The sequence below is a fragment of the Sciurus vulgaris genome, assembly GCF_902686455.1.
Source record: "Sciurus vulgaris genome assembly, chromosome: 4".
NCBI lineage: Eukaryota > Metazoa > Chordata > Mammalia > Rodentia > Sciuridae > Sciurus > Sciurus vulgaris.
Window position 1 is genome coordinate 34025814 of NC_136464.1, and position 25433 is coordinate 34051246.

Consider the following 25433-nt stretch of genomic DNA (forward strand, 5'->3'; position numbering starts at 1 on the left):
GTTTTCTAGGGTCTTGCTTCTGTTGGAATGGATTCCTCTTCTTGTTTTATGTGATGGTCTTTTGTAAGTAGTTATATCTGAATAATAAGCCCAGGACCTAGCTTCAACAAATCCAATTAGCATTTAAAAACTTTAATTCAATCATTGGAAGCCCTTTGAAAGGAAAAAGTAACCACTCATACAGTGGTAATTTAAGAGCAAACCATATGTTACAATGTTCACAGAAATTATTTTTACTTATTGCTATAACTCTTTTGACCAAAAAGTCTCGATTTACAATGGATTGGAAAAATTAATTGTAAATAACAATACATTAAATTTCATTGGAAAAAGGGATAAAATGACTAAGTTAAAAATAAAGGAAGTAGAATAAATAAGGAAAAAAAGTGTCATGGAAAGAATGTAGACACAACTTAATATAAGGTAAATATAAAGGATGAAGGACGAGAGAAGGGAATGGACATCAAAGAGAAGAAAAGATATATTAAGTGATGAACACAATAAATGACAAAATATATATAATTGGAGATAATTCTGCCAAAACACAAAATTTGGGCAGACACTAGGAAATAGTGTCAAGTAGTTGATGTACTATCTCTCTTATTTAAAATGTGTTTTCCCTTGGTAAGGTTTTTGAAATAGAGAACTTTTTCTTTCAGGGTTTCAATTCCAAAATTTTCTAAAAGGAAGATTGTTTTTCTCATTGTATTTTAGTGTCTGCTTTATGCCCAGACTGAGTCACAGGTTGGACACTCACTGACCAAGGGAATAGTACAGCCTAAGCAGCTAACTGGTCTTGGGAATTCTAAGAGTCATTATACCAAGAATCAGTAAAAAAAGGTAAAGTGAAAAAGGGGGAAAAAGAAAAAAAATATTGCAATATGAAAGACAAAGGTAAATTGCAGGGATTTCTAGTTTTTTAAGCTTCATGGTTTCCCTACTTTGTCTCCACTGGAGATACTGTTTCTTTCATTCTAGTTCAGCTTGCTTTTCTGAGCGCTCTCTCTCTCTCTCTCTCTCTCTCTCTCTCTCTCTCTCTCTCTCTCTCTCTCTCTCTGTGTATGTACATATGTACATACACACATGTAGGTCCATACTACATTAAGTCCTGCATATACACGAACATTGAAGTATGTTCATACATGGACATAGCATAATTTGGTAGATTTTGTGCTCCAGTAAAATGCCTTTCCCTCTTTTCTCCCTCTTGATCTCCTTACTCTATTCTATTGTTTTCCCTTCTATTTCTTATTTTTCTGTCTGCCCCCTACATATAAGCAAAAACATTGAACTTCTGACTTTCTGAGTTCAGATGTTTTTGCATGATGTTTTCCAGTTTCATCCATTGACCAGCAATTGACATACTTTCATTCTACTGTAAAATAGAATGAAAGTTTATTGTGTATTTTTATCACATTTTCTTTATAAATTTGTCTATTTAGGAACATCTAGGTTGTTTCCACAACTTGGTAAATGTAAATTGTACACCTATAAACATGGGTGTGCCTGTATCATTACAGCACACTTAATTTAGTTCTTTTGGGTAAATAACAAAGAATGGAAGAGTTGCATCATGTAGTGTTTCAGTTCCTGGTTTTTGCAGATCTCTGCATTGCTTTCCAAAGTAGTTGTACCAATTTTCAGTCCCACTAAGAAGGTATGAATGTACCTTTTTCCTTAAATGCTCTAATGCAATTATTGTTCTTTGTATTCTTAGTGGTTGACATACTAACTGGAGTGTGATGATATTTCATGTAACTTTGATTTACATTTCCCTGATCACTAGGGGTGCTGAACATTTCTTTTATGTATTTGTAAGTCATTTACATTTCTTCTTTTGAGAAATGTCTTTTAGTTTATTTGCCCATTTACTGATTGTGCTATCAGTTGGTTTGGTGTTAAGGATTTTTTTTTATTTCTTTATATAGTCTGGATATTAATCCTCTGTCAGAAGAATACCTGGAATAGATTCTCTCCAATTCTGTAGGTTCAATAATCTTGTTTTCTTTACTATAAAGAAACTTTTAAATTTGAAGCCATCCCACTTGTTGATTCTTAGTTTTGTTTCTTGAGCTTTAGATATCTTATGCAGGAAGTTGGTGCCTGTGTCAATATGTTAGAATCCTGACCCTATGTTTTCTTCCAGCTGTTGCAGAGTTTCTGATCTAATTCCTATGCCATTGATCCATTTCGAGTTTACTTTTGTGTTGTGTGAGTGACAGTAATCAAGTTTCATTTATCTACATATGAATATCCAGTTTCCTCAGCATCGTTTGTTATAAATAATATCTTCCCTCCAACGTATGTTTTTGGCAGCTTTGTCAAGTTACCAGATGAGTGTATCAGAGTGGATTTGTTTCTACATTTTTTATTTCATATGATTAGTTTTTATGTCTGATTTTTTTGCAATACTATGCTACTTTCATTACTAAAACTCTGTAGTTTAAATTGAGATCGGGTATTGTGATGCTTCTAGAATTGTTCTTATTGCCCAGTATTGCTTTGGATATTCTGGGTTTTTGTTTCTCCATATAAATTATAGAACTGATATTTCAAGTTTTGTGAAGAATATCATTTGTAGCTTGTTCAGTATTATATTACATCTGTAAGTCATTTTTGGTAAGGTTACTATTTTAATAATATTAATTATGTGTGTCTAAAACGGGTGGTTTTTCCATTTTCTATGGTTCTCTTCAATTTCTTTGTTTAGGATTCTATGATTTTCAGTGTAGAGATGTGCAATTCTTAAGTTACATTTATTCCTATTAATTTTGGGTTTTTGAGGTGATTGTAGTTTTAGGGGGGTACTTCTAAGTATAGAATCATGACATCTGAGTTTATTTTCTGATCAGAATGTGACTGTGTTGGACAATGATGTCTGCTTTTCTTAAACTTGGTTGGAGAGATTCTTTTGTCTCATAGAAGGGGAGGGGAACTACTCCCCACTGAGTCACCGCTCACTGGATGCTGTGTCTTCCTTTTGCTGTTATTCTCTTTTTTGCTCTAGTAGAAGTTTTTGATATTCGCCTGTCTGCTAACTCTATGAAAATTTCCTACAGTCTTCCTACCTGAGTTTTTGTCTGTAGAACTGATGTTTTAACTGATGCTTGGGGAGCTGCTACAATATTGTGGGCTCCCCTGGTCTTCCATTTTCCTTATATTCAGTTTAGTTCAATTTCATCTGAACTAAACTAAATGTTTTACTCCATGCCATGGAATATGCTCCTATCTGGGTCTTCTTAGAATTATTGATTAGACAATCTTTGAAAACTAGGTAAGGTAAATGTAAACTTATCCAGGAAATATGCTTATTGAAAGAGCATTCTCTCTAAATGTTGATTACATAGTATTGAACATCCTATAATCCACCTTGAGATTTTACAAGCCACATAAAATAAATTCTTGCCAACAGACTGGTTATAAACTTACCTACTTTATACGTAATTTATGTGTTAGGGCTATTTTGTGTTTTCAAATGCCCTTTAGTCAATATTTAAAATTAATCCTTGTTGATGTCAGGTCTGTGTCAAATAATGCCCTCAGTTCTAAATCAACTTTAGTTGTTCTTATCAGGTACTTTTAAAGAATGTTTTTTAGTTGTCAATTGACCTTTATTTTATTTATTTACATGTGGTACTGAGAATCAAACTGAGTGCCTCACATATGTTAGGCAAGCTCTCTACCACTGAGCCACAACCCCAGTACCTTATCAAGTACTTTCTATTTCTCAATTACCAATATATGAGAGCTCTATTGAATCAGTTCCTTATTCTCATAATCTGCATTATAACTTCATTCTCCCTAATTTTAAATGAACAGTTAATACCTATACTCACTCTTTTAGGGTGAATTCATCCTTGTACTTCTTTCCTAAATCAAGTTACCTGTGGCCTCACATCTGGGATACATTCTGTCTTTACAATTCATCATCTTTTTGTTTACTCCATTTTATATCATGCTGCCATATTTGCTTTTCCACATTTTCCAGTTCCTAATGAGCATGTGGGTAATCCTGAGACCACATAAATTCTTTATCAGAAGAAGAAAACTGCATATTTTCTATTGAAATTATTTTGTCTCCCATGATATGGCCCTAATTTGCCTATTTGTTTTAATTGTGATCATCTTTATCTCCAAATAATAGAAAACTTAATTACCAGAGCTTAAAATAGTGAATTTTTTCATCTTACATACGTGGAAGACTTGTGGTGCGCCAGACTAGGATCAGTACAATGGCCCAGAAACATTAGAGACTCAGGTGCCTTCTATTTTCCTTCAGCATATGTTTCAGGTTACATGAGCTTTGTTCCCTCCGAACATTATGTTGAAAAAATTTCCCCAATGCAACAGTGTTGAGATATTTGGGGACAAAATAAACCTCTCTTCTTTATACATCACCCAGTTTCTAGTAGTCTGTTAGAGCAACAGATAATGAACTAAAATAATATACTTAATATACTAGCTTTTACCTTCATGCCTAAATCTTTTTGTGTGTGCGTGTGTGTGCAATCTTCAAGTGATTTCTGTCTTACCTACACTATGTCTATGTTTTGATCTGAACCAAGTGGGAAAAATGAGTGTTCCAAATGAACAGGGTCCACTATGGCTTAATCGCAGAAGCCATCAATCACTTGTCATTTCTGCTGGTCAACCAATCACTAAAATTTGTCCAGATTCAAGGGAAATAGGTATAGACCTGACCTGTCATTAGGAGGAATGTCAACGCATCTGAAGATATGTTTTAAAATTGCCATACTCTCTCATTTATGGATGGTACCTGAAGTAGAAACAGATTTTGGTGTAAGAAATCCCCTGGTTTAATACCATTTTGATTACTCATTGTTCAGATTTGTCATGAGTATTTAATAAATTAGCACATGTAAGATACATGGCATATATCAGATTAAATGTTTAGTAAAACTAAACTTCATTGCTTTAGATAAAAAAAAGATGGAAAGAGAAGCAGCAATAACAGAATTTTGCTTGTATTTATTGATAAGAAATATGTTGCATGTCCTTGCTAGTTGTAAAAATTATGTAGGATGGTGAACAGAATCTTTAGGCAACAAGGGATAAGTGTGTAAGAAAGGGACTCTTGGTCAATTAATCTGTAGTTTACCTTACCATACATTAGCTTTTTGTAATGTTGTATTCTTTCGTTTCTATGTTGGCTTACATTTATCACTATCTGATTTATTTTGAAATTATTGTAATTAAATACTAAATTCATTGTGAAATAAGTGCATTGAATCATTCCTAGGAAAAGGGCAATCCACAGACTAAATTTGTCACTGACGCCTTAATAAACGTTGTACATGACCTGTTTGGAGCTGGGACAGAGACAACAAGTACCACTCTGAGATATGGACTCCTGCTCCTGTTGAAGCACCCAGAGGTTACAGGTATGACTGCAGATGGTGAGCAGGGTGAATTTCACAACAGAAATCTGGCAGGACACTGCTAGTGCCCTCCATCTTATTTCTCTTAAGAGAAGTTTCATTATTGAAATTTCTGTGCCACCAGTTATAATTGGTCTAAATTTAACAAAAATATCAAAATAAGAGAATATGGAAGAGTAGGGCACAATGACTAAGAGAAGTGAAGGACAGCATGGGCAGTAGCAAAGCAGTGAAGCTCTGGTCATGTCTCAGTTCCACTGGGAAGTGATTTGCAACATGCAGCAGCCAACATGAGTTGGCCTAAGACCGCACATTGGTCCTTTGAAGGAAAAGTCACTTGGAATATTAGCTGTGTTCTTTCAAGATTCTGTGAAAATCTTTCCTTATTGTGAAAATTTCATGCTCTAATGCTGGATATGGAAAATCAAAACTCTCTATGGGCGCATAAATAGAAACTTTTGAAATTTAATGAAGTGGCAGGTACATTACTAGAGTCTGAGAAGTTTTCTAAAAGGTTAGAAAGACGTTTAGAAAACTAATCTTTTTTTAATTGTTGACACTTAGAAGATGTACCTAAAGGAATTTTGTTATTCTACAAGTATTTTTCCATTATATTTATTTTCACGAACATCTCTACTTATTAATATACCTTTAAAGATATCCAGTAATGCATAGCAGATTAGAAGTAAACACAATCTTTTTCTGTTTCAGGACCCTCACCAAAACTATTACAACATAATCACAAATAAGAATAACTCCTTTTAAAATGGGAGGTGTAGAGGAAATAGCCAATGAACCTTAAAAATTTTCTGAAACCCAGAGAGCAGAAGGAATGGACATACCTCAGCAGAGAAGATCAAACTGTAACCTATATGACAAAAGAAGAAGTTGTATTAGTGTGGAAAACCTTATCTGTGTATCAAAAATTATCCATGAAGTTCAGGATTTAGAAGCACCACATGTCAATCAAGTTAGGGGAAATTGAGGCAGAAAATAGAAGCCCCTCTATGTTCAGGTGCCCTCTACAATCTCTTTGAGCAGTTAAGTGTTTTCTTCTCATAGGAAGAGAAGTTTACTCTCTAGGAAAACTGAAGCTAAGAGGTCTTGTACTAATTGTAGAACATCAAAGTAAAGTAAAAAGTCACATAAACTTTCAGAAATAAACCAGGTCTTATATAAAGAATTATAAATCAGTAGGACTTCAGATTCTAAGAAGCAATTATTATTTTGTGTGTTAATAGAAAATATAAGAGGCAGGTGTGGAGGCACAAGCATATAATCCCAGCTATTCAAAGGTTAATGCAGGAAATTGAGGCAAATTCAAGGCTAGCCTGGGGCAGCCAGTCTCAAAATAAAAAGAAAGGGTTGTAGGTGTGTCCAGATGTAGAGAGCCTCTGGGTCAATCTCCAGGACAAACAAAACAAAACAACAAAAACCTCACCCCAAACAAACAACCCACAAACAAACCCAAAACAACAACAACAAATCCAAAAAATCGGCAAAAAGAAAGGAAAGATGTTTTTAGGTCCATCTTTGCTACAGAACTTTTCCCCCTCTTTCACTTTCACAGAGAGATACAGGAGGATATGCTCCATCCAAATATTCCAAATCAAGGCAGAAACAGTCCCCAGGTTTCAGGAATCAGGACACCTTATATATAAGGATGGGAGTTTAAGGGAGGGTCCAGGGCACCAGGCCTAGGAAACAACCAGTTATGTATATTAAGTAGATAAAGCAGGTGTAAAAGAAGATAAGGAAATTAAAAGAGAGATTCTGAAGTTTAAACATTTAGAAAGTTATTACTAGGATTTGAAACATCAACTAACCATTTGGCTACAATATAAGATAAGAAACTAAAAAATCAGAAATTGGTGTAAGTTGTTCAAATATAAGTCAAACATGTGCAATGAGTGAAACATACACTTACCAGTAAACTTTAGTTACGTGGTCATAATGGTGTAAAAAAAGTATATTGATATAATAAAAAATTGTGATCCAAATATACATTAGTAGAGAGGGGAAATATATGAGGGATGTGAGTGCATAATTCTTTGGGGTTCCTATTTTGCATGGAGTAGAGATGGATCTTAATATTCCTTACCGGGAAGTCATTAGAAATTTTCTAAAAGTGGACAAATCAAGAAACCAAACTAGACTATTATCTAGAAAAATGAACATTTCAGAAGAAACTTCTATAATGATTTAAAAAGGAAATATTTAAGAAATGAGGGATTGAAAAATGTTCCGCTGAAAACCAAACACACACACACACACACACACACACACACACACCCCACAGGCATGAATACATGTAGATCTATTAGTCGAATTTAATAATATAAATGTCATTTATATTATTTTGGTATAAAATTAATGTTTATTCCTGTTTTTATTTCTACAATGATAATTCTTTAATTAATTATGTGGTAACTTCACATTTTGAAACATTTTAATATTTCTATTTCTATTTGATATCGTAAATGGTAGAATGTAGGGTTACATAAGTTTGTAGATATATTTTAATATTCAGCTAATAGGTGAGTCATAAATGTATATGTCTCATAGTATATGTATGTATGTATTTATATTTGTCTGTCAATATTTGTTGACAGGTATCGATAGATATAGATAGTATCATAGTGATCATTTTATATGTGAAGAAGTGCTTGTTGTCATGTTGTCGTGTTTCTAATACTGTTTGGACACACATCCAATGCTTCCTATAATCCTGAATTATTTTAAGAAACACAGGTGTTTCTCTTTTCCTTTGGTTCTTATTTGTATCTTATCAGCTAAAGTCCATGAAGAGATTGACCGTGTGATTGGCAGACACCGCAGCCCCTGCATGCAGGACAAGAACAGTATGCCTTATACAGAGGCTGTCTTGCATGAGATCCAGAGATACATTGACCTTGTTCCAACCAGTCTGCCCCATGCAGTGACCTGTGACATTAAATTCAGAAACTACTTCATTCCCAAGGTAAGATTATTTGTCCCACATTGCACTTTAGTGCTCTTGGATTCTCAGATTCACTTATGGGTCTAATCATCTGCCAACACAAAATGAGAGAAGTGCAAACCTTATCTGTGTATCACCTTGATGGACTTGGTGCTGGACCAGACTAGGTCACAAAGCTTCATAACTGTTCCTGATATCCAGAAGTGTGAAAATTTTCCAATTTCTTCTGCCCCTTTAAGTTTGAATTATCTATTCTAATCTGTTTAGTTTACAAATTTTGGAATCACTTTGTTAATTTCCTGAAACACTCTATTGGAATATTTTCCACATAATATTAAATCTATAGATCAGCTTGGAAAGAATTGACATCTTAACTTGTTGAATATTTCAGTAATGAACATTTTATATGTTCTCATTCTATTTGGGTTTTCTTTATTTTTTCCAATATTGTTTTGTTTTCAAGAAAGTGGTATCCACACTTTTTGAAAGATTCTTTATTAAGTGTTTAATATTTTGAATGCTAATAAAAATTGTACAATTTAAATAATGCCTTTTCCATTTTGTTGTTCTTGGCATATGGATATATAGTTACAGTTTTATTTTAATGACTTTGTATCTGGAATTCTTTTTAAATTTTTAATCATTGATAATAATTTTGTGTTTAGATTCATTTGTGGATTTTCTTATGTATCTTAAACTGCTATCTGTTTAGTATTGGTTTTATTTATTCTTTTCCATTTCTAGTGACCTTAATTTCTGTTTCTTACATTTTTGCACTTGCTGGAATTTTCAGCAGAGTGTAGAACCCAAGTGGTGTGTTATGCATGCTTTTAATTTATTTGATTTTTACAGGAGGTGAAGGATTAACATAACACTATTGATTGTGAGGTTTTATGTACATTTGGCAGATATTTTGATTAGAAGAGGGACGTTTTCATTTTTCTTATTTGTGTTTGATGCTTTCTTATAATGTGTCATTTTGTTTGACATTAATGTACAAGTTTATCAAATGTATTCTCTGCCTCCATTGATCATGTGTTAAGCATAATATTTTGCTCTCTTTCTTCCCTAAATATGCATATTTTAAGCATAGACACACAGCAGAAGTTTATCTTCTACAGGTTATTACTTTTTTCTCTTCTTACATTTTTATTGGTGCATTACTATTGTACATATTGATGCAATTTGTTATTACATATTAATGCCTGCACAAAATAGATCAAAATAATTTGGCCAGTATCATTTCCAAGCATTTTTATTCATATTTTTGAAAGATTATTCTCCACTATCTCTTCTTGAAATTACTTTGTCATATTCCTGTCAAAGTAATGCTGACCTCATAAAATATGGGAGATCATATTTTCTACTTTGAGACTATTTTTATTGTCTTTCTATCCTCCCACTTTTGTTTTTGTAGCCTCTTAGTTGTGTCTCTAGAATGCCTAATAATATCTAAATACAGTTATATAAGAAAAGTTGCAGTTTCAGATGATGTTTATCTTTTTCCAGAAAGAATTCTTCCCTTTTCTACTAGTGAGTGGAAATGCTATAACACCTCCCGCCCTGACTCAGAGTTGTTGACTAACAAAGTTGAAAATTGACTGCAACTATTGACCAACCTCTGAGATTCCCCCATCTGTGCAATCTGGGAAGCAATTTTTATCTCAGCAGCTTTCCAATGAGTCTAAAATGACATTGCTCTATTTATTTAGACTTTCTCATCAGAATGCTCCAAGCTACGCCATTTCACTTAAAGCAGAAAAATATTCCTAATGAAATTTCCAAATGATAAAACTAAAAGTTGTGTTTTCATGGTAGAGAAAGATGTATGATTTTAGTAAGGTTAGAAACACTGTTTTCATCTTCTGGAGAAGAGGGAATGGAGGACTTTCCAGAGAGGTGATGGACCTTGACCTGATGATGACAGATTTCCTATAAGGTTTAGCTTTTTTCCATTCATTCGGTTTTCAGCAAAGAATACAAGCAGGAATCATGGTATGCCTGGTTACTTTTGATTTCAGACAGTCTGAGAGCCCAAGGACATAAGCTTTTCCTTTTTGCATGTATAATCTAATGAAGGGAATTGTAAAACTTCATAATTTATTTAATGACCTTCTTATGAATTATAAAAATAAGTTCTATTATTACAGGATTCAGCCACTGAGTGAGAGGATCATAATGGTCTAAGATAAGTTCTCAAACTTCTTCTCTAGTGGGCCAGATAGTAAATATTTTATTCTTTCAGGCAATAGGGTCTCTCTTGTCACTTCTTGTCTCTGCCATCATCACCCAAAAGCCCTCATAGATCATATGTAAATGAGTGAAAAAGTTGTGTTTCAATTTTTATGTATAATGCTCTATAATTTTCATGTAACACAATACATGTATTTTTCTATTTAAATTACTAGATAGAAGGCTGTATATAAACAGATGATAGACTGAATTTGGGTGGGTTGTGATTAGCTAAATACTGGTCTAGTCCTGTGCACACAACTTTCTGCATGATAGATACGTTCTATATCTCTGTTGCCCAATAAAGTAGTTACTAGTCATACACACCCTTGAGTGCCTGTAATATATTAGTGCAAATAAGAAACTGATTTAATTTCATTGTTTTAAATTAGGTTAATTCACTTAAAATTTATTTCCCAATACCAGATCTTCAACTCTATTACAAAGCAATAGTAACAAAAACGGCATGGTATTGGTACCAAAATAGAAAGGTAGATCAATGGTACAGAATAGAGGACAGGGACACAAACCCAAATAAATACAATTTTCTCATACTAGACAAAGGTGCCAAAAATATGCAATGGAGAAAAGATAGCCTCTTCAACAAATGGTGCTGGGAGAATTGGAAATCCATATGCAACAGAATGAAACTAAACCCATATCTCTCACTGTGCACGAAACTAAACTCAAAATGGATTAAGGATTTCAGAATCAGACCAGAGACCCTGCAGATTATAGAAGAAAAAGTAGGTCCAGATCTTCAACATGTTGGCTTAGGACAAGACTTCCTCAACAGGACTCCCATAGCACAATAAATTCTAATTTTAATTTTTAACTCACAAATTTAAATGTGTGACCTGAGGACTTTTTGTTGAACAACTTATGTCTTAGGCATTTTCCAAATAAGATTCAATGCCTTTCATCATGTTTGGATGAGGAACAATAAAATATAGTTAGATAGTGGCAATAACTCCTAGCATTCTACAGCACACTAGGATAATGTTAGTTTACAACAATTTATTATATATCTTATAAATGATCAGAAGAGAGCAATTCAAATGTTACTAAGGAATCAATAAGGTGATGAAAATGCTACTTATCCTGATTTGATCATTACACTTGTTTATATCACACCATAAATAAGTACACTTTTAAAAATGAAATCTTCCACCACCAAAAGCCCTGAAAACAAAAAATGCATTTTGATATTGTCTCACTGAGTGGTTAAAACTTAATTGTATTTGAGTGAATCATTTATAGTCTTTTTATTCCACTTTCTTTGAAATATTACTTAATTTTTCTAAAAATAATCATGCATTTGATTCTATGATCTTATCCTCCATTACTATTGGGAATATCATAAATATCAACAGTACATACATCATAATGCCTTTCTAAAATGTTAAACAGTCAGATGATGCAGCAATTGTACCTCTAAGACAGATGTTTATGCTTAAGGACTGAATCAGAATGGTAGGACACAATAAAACTTCCCTCTCTCAACACACACACACACACACACACACACACACACACACATACACAAACACATAATTCTGAAATGGTGGATGAAACATTTTGAAAAGGATGATTCCTCTGAGATGTAGAAGGTCAATGGTAATTACTGAATTAAAAGTATGCCTCTTTTGTGTTGGAGAGTTCTTATTTCTCAGCCAGGAAAATGCAGGATCCGAATCACAGTTGTACACTTAGGGCAGCAGGTGAAAGAAGTGTCACTTGTGTGAAAGAGTATTTCCCCTTTGTCTCTTCTAAAAAATCAGGTACTGCCTTCTGTCAATGTTATCCAGGAAATCAGCTATGTAGCTACTTAGAAATGCAAGTTATCTTAATCTAAGAATTTATCTTATTCAAGAGTCAGAAGGACCTCAGTATCAGCTCTGGCTCTGCAAGTCTTAGCTGTCATCCTGGGTAGGTTTGTCATCTTTGCATCTGCAAAATAAAAGCTCATACTAGGAGATATTACTTTCACCTACCTCATTGCTGCAAAGGTTGAAAAAAGACTGTGTTGGTGAAGATATGTATAAATTAGCACTTTCATGTGCTGCTGGCAGGATCAAAACTGGCACATCCATTTTGGACAACAGTTTGGCAGTATACATTAAAGTAGAAGGTAATTCAGTTGCAATAGCACACACCTGCAATTGCAGCAGTTTGGGAGGCTGAGGTAGCAGGATTGCAAGTTTAATCCAGCCTCAACAGCTTAGTGAAACCCTAGCGACTTAGCAAGATTCTGTCTCAAATAATAAAAAATAAAAAGAGTTGGGGTTGGGAATGTGGTGCAATTGTTAAGCATCCTCAATTCAATCCCTGGAACAACAACAAAAAAAAAAGGAACATAAAAAAAGAAAAAATATATAAAATGTATATCCTATGATATGGAAATTCTAATTTTTGGTGTATACTCCATGTGCAAACAGGAATGTCCAATGTGTTCTCATTACATAGTTGATCATCACAAAGAACTTTTGCAAATTACTTAAAGCTTATCAACAGTTTAATATGCATTCATATTATTCAGCATTTATAATGTGAATGTATGTGTCAACATAGGGCACTGAGTTGCTTTATTAATACAAAATAAAAATGCAGCAGAATAACTTTAATATGGATGAAAATAAGAGCAAAGTAAGAAGTTGCATAAACCTGTTCCATATCGGTTTATTTGCATACATGCATAGAGAAATTATCAAGGATCATATTCCTAGTGAGATGTATTACTAATTGGTGGTGGCAGTTGTGTCTGAAAAGTCCCGATTGGATTCTGTGGTAAAGTGGGAGGGAGACTTACTTTTCACCTTATAGTCATTTTGATATAATCCCTTATTCTATTTTTTTTCTTTAGTGTGCTTTTTATTTATACATGAGAGAAGAAAGTATTTTGGGTGCCTTTCAAAGATGAATGGATAAAGAAAATGTGGTACATAAACTCAATGGAATATTACTCAACCTTGTTCTGTTTTTGATGGAGTTCTAAGTAATGTAATGTAAATTATATTCCCCCCACCCTCTTTTGCAGTGCTGGTGATCAAACCCAGGATCTTGTGCATGCTAGGCAATCACTCTACCACGGAGATACATCCCCAAACTACAATTGACTATCTTATGCATATAATCCAATGCCTTGTGACAAATATATGCAGTGATGTAACCACATGACAATCAAGATATAAAATAGTGCTGGGCATGATGGTGTACAACTGTAGGCCTAGCTACTCAGGAGGCTGAGGCAGGATGATTGCTTGTGCCCACAAGTTTGAAACCAGCCTTAGCAACATCATGGAATACTGTGTCTATGTATATAATATTTCTATCACCCCATAAAGTTTCTTCATCCTCCTATTACAGCCAGTCATACTTCTTCACTTCCAAGTCAGTGACCATGGATCTAATTTCTGTACCTATAGTTTTGATTTATCACAAAAATCCTACAATAGAATATAACATAGTACAATACAGAATCAAATCACTTATCTCTGGCTGTTTTGCTTCATTTATTCTTTCTCCAACACTCTTTGTATACAGATCTAAGTTTCTTTTTAAAATGTTTTATTGGCATATAATAATTATACCAAATATTATGTTTCATTGTGGTCAGTTCATACATGCACATAGCATAATTTGATCAATTTCATTCCCTAGTAACTTCCTTTATGCAACAACCCTCCTCCTCCTGATCCCCTCCCTGTACCCTACTGGTCTTCTTTATATTTTGATGTATCTCCTTTTTTTTATGTAGCAGAACACATGCTTTAGGTTTATTTTCATTTACATGTATTAGTAATTTATTCCCTTTTATTACTGAGTAGTATTCCATTATATGAATACCATGAATTCTTTCTCCACTCATAAGGATGTGAAAAATTTTGGTTGCTTCTATTTTTTTTTCTTTTTAAATATAAATAATATGAACATTTGTGTAAAAGTGTTGAGGTGGACTATATTTTCTTTCAAAATACTGAGAGTATTCTGTAATTTTTAACTTTATGCTAAACTACAGAATCAATTCAATATTTTCTTTTATAATTTGTGCTTTATTTCCTACATAAAAATATTTGCCAGTGCAAGATTGCACAATTTGTCCTTATATTTTTCTAGAAGTTTAATAGTTTTAGTCCTACGATTAAACTGATGATTCATTTCAAGTTAATTATTTGTAGTATGAAATAAGGGTCATGCAAGTAGTTCCTTTGTTTTCTTTTCTTTTTCTTGAGACAAGACTTCTCTGTTTCACAGGCTGGCTCCAAACTCCTAGTTCCAGCAATCCTAATGCCTTAGCCTCTTAGCAGCTAAAGCTAAAACACATGCCACCATGCACAGCATATTGGTTTTTCTACGGAAAGTGCCCATTCTAATACACTTTTTGAAAATATATCTGCCTTTGTATCTTCAAGAAATATTTGTATGCTCAAGAACAACCACATGATCCAATATACCACTTCTCTGTATTTATTCTAAAGACCTAAAGTCAACATACCAAAGTGATCATTCATAGTCATGTCCATAGCAGCATAATTCACAATAGTCCATGTATGGAACCAGCTTGGATATCCATCAACAGATGAATGAATAAAGAAAATGTGTTATATACACAATGGGGTTTTATTCATACATAAACAAAAGAAATCATCAGGAATTCCTCACCTTCAGGAAAAGATGGAAGTTGAGAGAATTATGTTCAGTAAGATAAGTTAGATTCTGAAAGTCAAGGGGCATATGTTTACTGGTACATGTATAATGCAGAGAGAAAACATGAAAAGTAAAAAAAAAAAAAAAAAACAGAATGGGGTCTCATTAAAATTGAAGAAAGTTCAATGGAGAAGACAAAAAGGATCAGGGGGACTTAGTAGGGGAGAAAAAGGGGAAACTCTAGGGAATGATACTGACCAAATTACAATGTTATATTATGTGTAAGTATGAATGAAAAACAAAAAATTCCAGTATTATGTATAATTGTAATGTACCAATAAAATGTGGAAAAATAAACATTTTCACCTACTAATTTAAACCAAAAATGGAATATTTTAAAAATGTTAGTATTAATTTATAATCTTCACCAAATTGTTGCAATTGTTTTATTTTAATTTAGCATCACTTTTTTTCCATGGAAGGGATAGAGAATTTATTTGGAAAAAGAAAAAAAAGCTCCCCCACATTTCTATGGAGATTCAAATTTGGTGACAAGGTTAAATATTCAGTTAGTTTTTGTTGTACTTTTTATTATCCCAGGAAATTCCTATATATAATATCCCTGACATTTCAAGAGCAAGTAGAGACCCATTTTAAAGCAGAATCCTATACAAAATGTGTGAAAACTGAAGTGATAAAAAAGAATATCCAAGTTTGATGATAAGGAGAATTAAAGGTTTGGTGCTCAAGTTCTCAAGTACTCACTACTTCAAATGCTTTTGTGGGTACTTTGTCATGATCACAGCCACTGATCTTAAACTCATGCATTTTATTACTTGTTTGGCTAACTGGAAATATCACTGCTGCTCTTTGGACAAGTGTTTCTTATCTACAGATCATAACATTTGGACTAAGGAAATTCCAAATTTCCCTCTACCTCATTTCTTCTTTACAACTTGGTTTATCTGTGTCTGTTCATTGCAGGGCACAACCATAATAACATCCCTGACATCTGTGCTGCACGACAGCAAAGAATTCCCCAACCCAGAGAAATTCGACCCTGGCCATTTCCTGGATACAAGTGGTAAATTCAAGAAAAGTGACTACTTCATGGCTTTCTCAACAGGTGAGAGATATTTATTTCCTTTGGTACTTTAAGGGACAAGGCACCTTCATAGGATCAGTTAAACTTGCACAATGCTTATTTTGGGGTTGGTAGAAATGTTCTTTGCACATGATCATGAACAATATGCCCAGTACCCATGTACTGTTCAAGATCAGGCTACAACATCATTACTGGGTCTGATTACTGGGGCTTTGGGGAAAGTATACCAGAGCACTTTGATCTCTCTACACGTACTTCCTCTTTGGGATACAGGGAGCTTCACATGTATATGCTGAGTCTCTGGCATATCATTACATAAATTTATTCCCCGATGTAAGAAAGCTACAGAAAGTAGATTGAGTCATGCCTCAAAATACAACACTGTACTCCCAGAACTCTTTTTAGGAGATAAACTCCCATCTCCTCTCTCCTCATCTGCCCTCTGAAAGGTATCTAATTCCACAACTTTAGTGAGTTTTTTTCATGTAGTCCCTCTCATTCCTCTCTGAACTGTGGGTAAAGGATCCACAGCACAGAATGGGACTGCAAAAGGGTCCCATACCCCAGTTAGTCAAGCAGATGAATAAAGAGATTGTTGTAATCCAATATGACTAGTCCTGTGGGAGAGAGAAAAAAGGATTGGCTGCTCATGACGGCAGAGGGAGAAATGCCTCCTGCTTGTTCTCTCATACCACATAATGAGGCATAAAATGGATTGAGTGGCATTTAAATTTAAAAAAAAAAATAAGATATTAGAGCCTCTTAGTAAGATCCAAAGAAAAAGGACTGAAGAAGCAGGACATTTTAACAGAGACAATGAACCATAGGAGTAGGATATTTGCTTTTTAGCAAGGATACCAGAGCCTTATAACTGGTAAATGAGGGTCAGCAAACCATGTGAACAGGGCATTTTTCTTTAAGTATACCAGAGCACTTTGATCTCTCTACACGTACTTCCTCTTTGGGATACAGGGAGCTTCACATGTATATGCTGAGTCTCTGGCATATCATTACATAAATTTATTCTTTGATTTTTCAGGCTTGCTGTTAGGTCTGGCACTGTAGATAATATGACAAAAACTGAGTCCTGCCTTAATGGAACTCATACTTTAGTAGACTAGAAAAGTAGAGAATAATGATTCAAATTATCTGTGCTTCATTGCTGATTAAAGCCAAAGAGGATAAGAATCTACAGGCTGGAAGAATCCCAGAGAGTGCTATAGAAAAATGATATTTGATCTAGTATATCAGAGAAGTATGAAGTGCATCCTAGTCAAAAGGAAGAGCATGAGATAAAGCTTGAAACTGCATTGTGTATTTAAATCTGATAAGTCTAACAGATATGTTGAATGGGAGGAAATATGGAAATTCTGACTGGGAACTAGTAACACAAATAATAACCCTGTGTTTCTGGGGAAAGATTGATGGAAGCATGAACTATCAACAAAACAGTTTTACTGTGGACATGGTTAATGAAGTTCTTGGCACAGAGTTGATGCTCAATCAACACTGATTGAAAGAAGAGTGCTGATAAATTTTTGGGTGGATAATAGCTGTACCCTTCCTGTATAATCAGCCATACTTTTTATTTACTCCTTTTTAAAAAAATTAATTTTAGATGGACAATACTTTAAATTATTTATTTTTATGTGGTGCTCAGGATTGAACCCAGCACCTCACGTGTGTTAGGCAAGCATTCTACCATTGAGCTAAAACCCCAGTACTATGTTTACTCTTTATCAGTCCATCCATCCGTCCGTCCATCCATCCATCCATCCATCCATCCATCCATCCACCCAGTCATTCATCAAATAGTGATTCTGCAGTCTTCTTGTGCCCCTCAGAAAGACACTGTGAGAGGAAAAAATTATGCTCTCTTGTTTATTTCAGGAAAACGGATTTGTGCAGGAGAAGGTCTGGCCCGCATGGAACTGTTCTTATTCCTGACCACCATCTTACAGAACTTTCACCTGAAATCTGTGGTGGATCCGAAGGATCTTGATACCACCCCGGTTGTCAATGGGTTTTTCTCTGTGCCACCTGCATACCAGATCTGCTTCATTCCTGTCTGAAGAAAAGCACTGTAGGCTGCTGCTGTTACTGTGCTGTCATCTGGAATCTCCCCTTGGGGGCATGACCCATCTCCTTCCCTAAAGGCACGTCTTCTCTGACCTGCTTCTCACCACCCTATTTCTCTGAATTCCAGTGGACATCCAACCCCCACTGGAGAGAGTCTCCCCAGTTTTCACATATGCATGCTTCCTATTCCCATAGTGTAACACTTGGCTTTAGCCACTCTGTATTTTAACACTCTTGTGAGTTTTTAATATGCCATCATTGTTAATCCAAGGAAAGCCTGGGGGAATTATGTAAAGTGAAATAAGTCAGGCACAGGAAGATGAAGCCATGTGGTTTGACTTTTATGTGTAATATGAAATGTCACACTCTTAGAGTATTGATGAGTAACGATTATCAGAACTTGAGAAGGGGGTGACCATGTGAGTGGATGGGGAAAGAAGAGAATGTAGTTAATGGTACAAAGTTTTAGGTAGACAGGAGGAGTGGATGATCTAGGAGACAGGATGATCTAGTGTAGAACATGGTTCCTGTTATTAACAATAATGCATTGTGTACAACAAAATTCCTAAATGGGAAGATATAAATATCCTGCTCATATATAAGTGACCAGTATTTGAGATAATGACCGTGTTAATTATCCTGATCAATCATCCTACCATGTATACATATATCACAATGTATCATGAGTACACATGATCACTACTTCCACTACTTGTCAACTAAAAATGATATGGAAATAGATTAAAAATAAAAAGTGCAAATGAAAACTGCATTGTATCCATTTTAACACTCTTCATTGGTAAAGGAAAATACATTAATCAGGTGTTGATAGAAGGGTGGAACAACAAACAGCCTTATATCCTGACAGAGCAATAATTTCTCAATGATGCTACTCTAAGTCTCTTACAAAAAATTTTTGATCTTCTCTTCGCCACCACCTTCCCCATTATTCACCTTCTGATTCCCCTACCTTGTCTTTACACTCACTCTTTTCTGTACTTACTCTTTCTCATTAATACGAGGAGATACTATTTGTATAAGTCACCATTACTGCCTTAGCAAATACCACAGATGTAATGACTGTAAACAGCACACATTAATTATCTTATAGTTCTGGGGTTCGAAGATCCAATGTAAGCTCCTCCAGGCTGAGAAAATTCTGTCAGCCAGTTTCCCATCACTCAAGCTGGTCATGTGTAGTTTCATCTAACAGGGTCGCACTGAGAGTGAGGATGGCAACGTCACCCAAAGAGCACAGATATCAGAGACCAGGCTCAGAAGGCACAGATCTGATTTTACTTCTGTTCGTACAAGACATATATAGACACATTATCCAATCATATTAAGACACTCTTTAAAGCATGTAGAATCAACCTATCAGTGAGCTATACGTCCTACTAATATAAACAAACCAAGTATCCCTAAGTGACTCTGTCCAGCAACAAGTCTGAGACAAAGGACTGGGGGAAGGGCAAGGCTCCAGCACACATTATGAGGCGAGGCAGTAGAGGCAAGCTCACATCACGGCTTGCCACTATGCCTGTTGAACAAGGCTTTCCCTGAGCTTATAGCTCACCTCAGTAACTGCAAAGGCCTACAGTCCATGGTGAGTCTTTACCATTTCCTTGGATTCCCCATCCAGACTGTTGGATTTATTGTAATCATTGTATCAGCAACTGCTTCCAAATAAGCTTGAGGAATGCTCCCTACAGTCATGTGAACTGCCAGATTCAAATTGAAAATGAATTTGATTCCCCTTTGTATTTCTGACTTAAATCCCCCCTGTCTGCTTCACTCATGCTCTACTAGGTACAATGTAGCCCACGCAGAGGCACTTGTGGGAGCACTATGGCAATTTTTGACATGATCCTTCAGGCTCCTGAAGCAGAAAGCTGCAGTGTGGCCTCTTCAAGACAGCACCAAGCCTCACCTTTCCATGGGCAGTTAATGAATACAGAAAACTTTTCAAACACCAGTTTGTTGTGTAGCTTCTGGAAAAGCAAAGTTTAGTCAGTTTTTCTCATCTCCAGGTTTTTCCATGCCCATCTGTCCACCATTTCTCTCTCTGTTATCCCTTTCCATTGTGGTGACCCCTGCTGCTGCTGCAATACAATGCAACTCAACTCCAAAGTACTATTTCTTGTTCTTAGTTCTAGCCACCTAAATTTCTAAGTTTTTAAGACTCTCTGACCAATATTGAATTTTAGTGAAATCCCTCTGTTATGATTTTGATATTAAGTATCCCCCCAAAATTTATGTGTGAGATAATGCAAGAGGGTTCAGAGGTATAATGATTGGGTTATTAGAGCATTAACCTAATCTGTGCATTAATCCCCTGATACAGATTAATTGGGTGGTAATTTTAGCAGGTGAGGAGTGACTGGAAGAGGTGGGTCATTGAAGGTATAGCTTTGGGGTATATATTTTGTTCATTTTGAGGGGAGTATCTCTTTCTCTCTCTGCTTCCTGACCTCCTTTCCTGAGTTGCTTTCCTCTACCACACTCTTCCACCATGATATTCTGACTCACCTTAAGCTCATTTGAATGGAGTTGGTCATTTATTGACTAAGAATAGAAACTGTGAACCCCCAAAGAAACTTTTCCTCTTATAAAATTTTTCTTGTCAACTCTTTTGGTCACAGTGATGGAAAAGCTGACTAAAATACCCTCATTCACTCACCTTGCAGAGAAGGAGTACTCTAATCCCTTGAATCCTGAGAACAATAGGAAATGCAGCCTTCCTCTAATCTACCATCTTGAATCTGAGCTGATTTTTATATTTTTACATATCAACTAAAAATACCTTGAAAATAAACAACTTTCCTATATTTTTAAGTCCCTATGAAGTCGTAGCATTTGGGGAAGGGAAAAAATAACAGAATGAATCAAACAACATTACTCTATGTAAATTTATGATTACACAAATGGTATGCCTTTGAGCCATGTACAGAGAAACAACATATATCCCATTTGTTTACATTAAAATAAATAAATAAATAAATAAACAAATAAATAAACAAATAAAAAAAAAGACTAAATTAGATAAAAACATATGTTTATGTTCTTTATCAGTCTTCCTTATATCCTGCATATCTGAACTAGAATCTCATACTGTTTTCTTTCCTTATAAAGGATGGTGCTATGTCCAAGATTTTTCCTTCTGAAAACATCTTTGTCTTTTAAATTTTTATTTACAGCTTTGAAATAGAAAAAAAAAAAATCATTCTCACACCTTTCTAGAGGCCAGAAGACTGCAATCCATTTCACTGAGCCAAAATCAAGTTGTGGGAAGGGTTGTACTCTTTTCTATGGGGAATCTATTCCTTTCCTTCTCCTTTTCTTCTCATGATTGCTAGAACTCCTTCACTTGTGTTTACAACACTTCAACTCTACCTCCATCTTCATTTACATCTCTGTCTCCCATGCATGTGTCAAATCAGATCTCTCCCAGGTGATATCTCTCCTTCTTTGTCTCTCTCTCTCTCTCTCTCTCTCTCTCTCTCACACACACACACACACCCATTATTTTCTGCATAATGTGAATATGCATATGCATAATGTGAAACCTACCATATTTACCATTTTAAGGTATAAAGTTGAGTGATATGTACATTTGAATAATGATGCAACTATTGCAAACATTCATCTCCATAGATTTTTTCATCTTCCTACACTAAAATTCTATGCTAAATAGCATTTCCTATTTAAATTTCTCCCTTATTACAATGTCTTCAAGCTTTATCCATTTGGAAAATTGTGTCATTACTTTTTTAAGGCTTGAAAATATTTCATTGACTGTATATGCCACAATTTGTGTATCCATTCTTCCTTTGATGAATATTTTGGATTTTCCAATCTCCAGCTATTGTGTATAATGTTGTTATTAATGTAGATGTACAAATATCTGTGAAGACCCTGCTCTCAATTAGTTTCAGTATAGTCCCCAAATTGGAGATCTGGATTACTTGATAAATTATTTAATCTTTGTGGGTTTTTTTTTTTTTTTTTTGGGACCAGCTTGGACAGAGATGTGAAGGTGTCCCAGTGTAAAAACTTAGGACATTCTTAGTTATTTCCTGAGCATGCTTGACTTTCTAATGCCCCAGGAGTTGTCAGACTTCCTTGATGTCTTTTATGAACAGCCCTGTTATGAGGAGTCATCCAAAAGCTTATGCGTGAGATAATGCAGGAGGTTTAGAGGAATCATGATTGAGGTATGAGAGTCTTAACTAGTGAATTAATCACCTGACGGGATTAAGTGAATGGTAACTGATGTCAGTTAGGTATCGATGGAGGAGGTAGGGCATTGGGGTGTGCCTTTGTGTTTTACATTTGTATCTGACAAGTAGAGGTCACTCTCTCATTCCTCAACACATGAATTGCTTCCCTCCATTATACTGTTCTGCCATGATATTTAGCCTCACCTGGATCCCTGAGGAATGGAACCAGATGTCCATGGACTAAGACCTCTGAAACTGTGAGCCCTCCTATAAACTTTTCCTCTTCTAAAGTTGTTCTTTTCAGGTCTTTTAGTCATAGTAGTAAAAACACTGACTAAAACAAGCTCATTCACCACCTTCTTTTTTTAAAGTTTTGAATTAGCCTATTAATTTCTTCGTTTTTCATGACTTCAGACACCCATGATGCTCAAAAATTGCCTCTAATTGTCCTCAACAATATGTATGTCAAATAAAAATAGCTCTACATGTGGGATGTTCCAGAGTTTCACGAGATGAGTCAAATAATGACAGTGTTCTGGAGGAGAGCTTTGAGGGAGCTTCAACTTGTGCTACCGCCTCCAATGTGTGATGGACTTCTGCTTTCACCCTTGATCTTGGTCTGAGTCTTCAGTGTTCCACTTCAGTGCCCCCATCTCCCTCCCCACCCTACAGAAAGAGACCCTCCGTATCCTCCTAATGCACTTTGGCTGAGCAGCTGCTGGTATGCGACCTGTAACCGAAACCAACCCTGGGCTAGGTTTTCATGTCCTGTGTTATGTGGACAGTGCAAGGATTTAGAGTGAATCCTTTATTGGTGCTGGAGGCATCCTCTTTTGGACCACCTCCCCTAACATTTGCCATCCTCTCCCTGAGCCCTCCCTTCCTCTACACCCTGCAAACATCCAGATCAGAGACCCTTTTGCTCTTTTGTTCCTGCATCCAACAAACTGATTTATGTTACACTGGAAGGAACAGGAATTCACATTTGCAATGAAACAATTATTTCTTATTTGATGACAATTTGGGTCCTATATATTTTAATGTATTTTTTTTCGGGTTTCTATCCATTCCCACATTCAGTGTATCAAGGGGCATGGTTCATTCCGTCAAGATACTATGGCTCCTGGAAGTTAAGCATTAATAAAATGATTGAGATCAAATTAAATAGCTACTATTACAAATATCAGTAATGAGATTTCTGCTTTCTAATTTAAACAAAGTCTTAAATGCCATAATGATTGTAAGCATGTTTGTGTTATTGCAACCAAATATCATACTTTCCAGTGGGACTAGGAGATAATAAAGAATCATCTGATGGACATTTGACAGAACAATAATAATATCCTGGATCTTATGAAGTCACATCATCACATATAGGATATTCAAAATAGCAAAATTGATCTCATGAACTCTGCATCTCTAACTGATCAAATACTTCATAATTTGAATGGCTTTAATCCTAGAAATATGTTGAAACACTCCATTTGATATAGTATTGGAATGATATATTTGCTACTAATTCTTTTTTGTATCATGATAATAGGTTGCCATACCCTCAGAAACAAGATCTGGAACCTCAAAGTAGCTGCCCACCATTTACATTTAAAAGAAAAAAGAAGGTGTGAGGAGCAATTTATGACCAGCAATTAAAAGCAGACTTGATGAGCTATCAGACAAAGAAATCTGGTTTCCAGGAACTGGCAATCATCAAGATTGTTCCAGATTGCCTGAAGTATGTGGCTTCCTTGCAAAGTGGCTCACTGCCTGGAATATACTGGTTCTTCTGGGATGTCCTGCTAAAGCAAATGGCTTCCATAACTCTACCCCATCCTGTTTTGCACAGAGGAAGTTCCTCCTGGTCCCCCCTTTACCTGTACAACTACAAATAAAGAGAAGGTGGGCTCCTCAATTTTTGTTAGAGCCAGATCTTAGCATGGCTCAATCCATCATGCACCCTTTAATCTAAAAACATAATTGTCTCCTGTGGTTATTCTATTAAATGTTTCTTAGTGATTAAACTACAGCTAGCTCATCTCTCTGACAGAAACCCTTTCCCTCACCCATGATGGTTATGTGGCTACAATCCACAATCACATCAAATCACATAAAATATTAGATTTTCCAAAGTGGATTTTCCAATCACTGTTTTTTTCATTCCCAAGTATGCTTACATTTGACATTGTTTGATATTCACAAATAAATATTCATTGATGTGTGTGTGTGTGTGTGTGTGTGTGTGTGTGTGTGTGTGAATAATCACTGAGAGGGCAAAATATAGAAATATAGAATCAGATACATAGATATAGACATTATTTCCAGAAATTTGTAATCATTGTAATAAAATACTCTGCAGAGAATAAGACATTTCACTTGAGAAATCCATGGAAGTCACACCATGGATCTACCAAAGAACACTAATTCTCAGTATTTACAAAAGCTTGGGCAAATAGTCCTTAGATAACACTCACAGTAGAAAAGTAGACACATATAATATTTAATGCACTATGTTTCACTATCTCTGAAAATGAAAGCTCATATACACTATAGGGCTTTCATTTTATATCTAGAAAACCATCCTGAAGAAGCACATGAGTGCACATATAGCATTTGCATATTAATAGTTCAAAAATAATCTAAGTATTATCAGAGAGGCTTATCTATTAAAATAGGCAAATATTTTTGGCAATTATGAAATAGTCAAACAATTGGGGTACTTAAAGTTACATTTATTTATACCGCTTGTCAAAATATGTATTACATGTTATACAAATGTCACTTCAAAATCATAGGCA

General features: G+C 35.2%; 1 protein-coding gene across 2 annotated transcripts in view; it reads left to right on the top strand.

The window, feature by feature from the left end:
• Window positions 1-24861, top strand: part of LOC306660047 (cytochrome P450 2C9-like) — a 47007-nt gene extending 22146 nt beyond the window's left edge. The window contains exons 6-9 of one of the 2 annotated variants that reach the window (XM_079138123.1): window positions 5261-5402; window positions 8192-8379; window positions 16222-16363; window positions 24185-24861. In XM_079138123.1, coding sequence (XP_078994249.1) covers window positions 5261-5402; window positions 8192-8379; window positions 16222-16363; window positions 24185-24291 — 579 coding nt within the window. In that variant the 3' untranslated portion in view covers window positions 24292-24861. Of the gene's footprint in view, window positions 1-5260; window positions 5403-8191; window positions 8380-16221; window positions 16364-18232; window positions 21248-24184 lie in introns of those variants that run through there. The other variant, XM_079138122.1, reaches the window with a different exon arrangement.
• The last annotated feature ends 572 nt before the right edge of the window (window positions 24862-25433 follow it).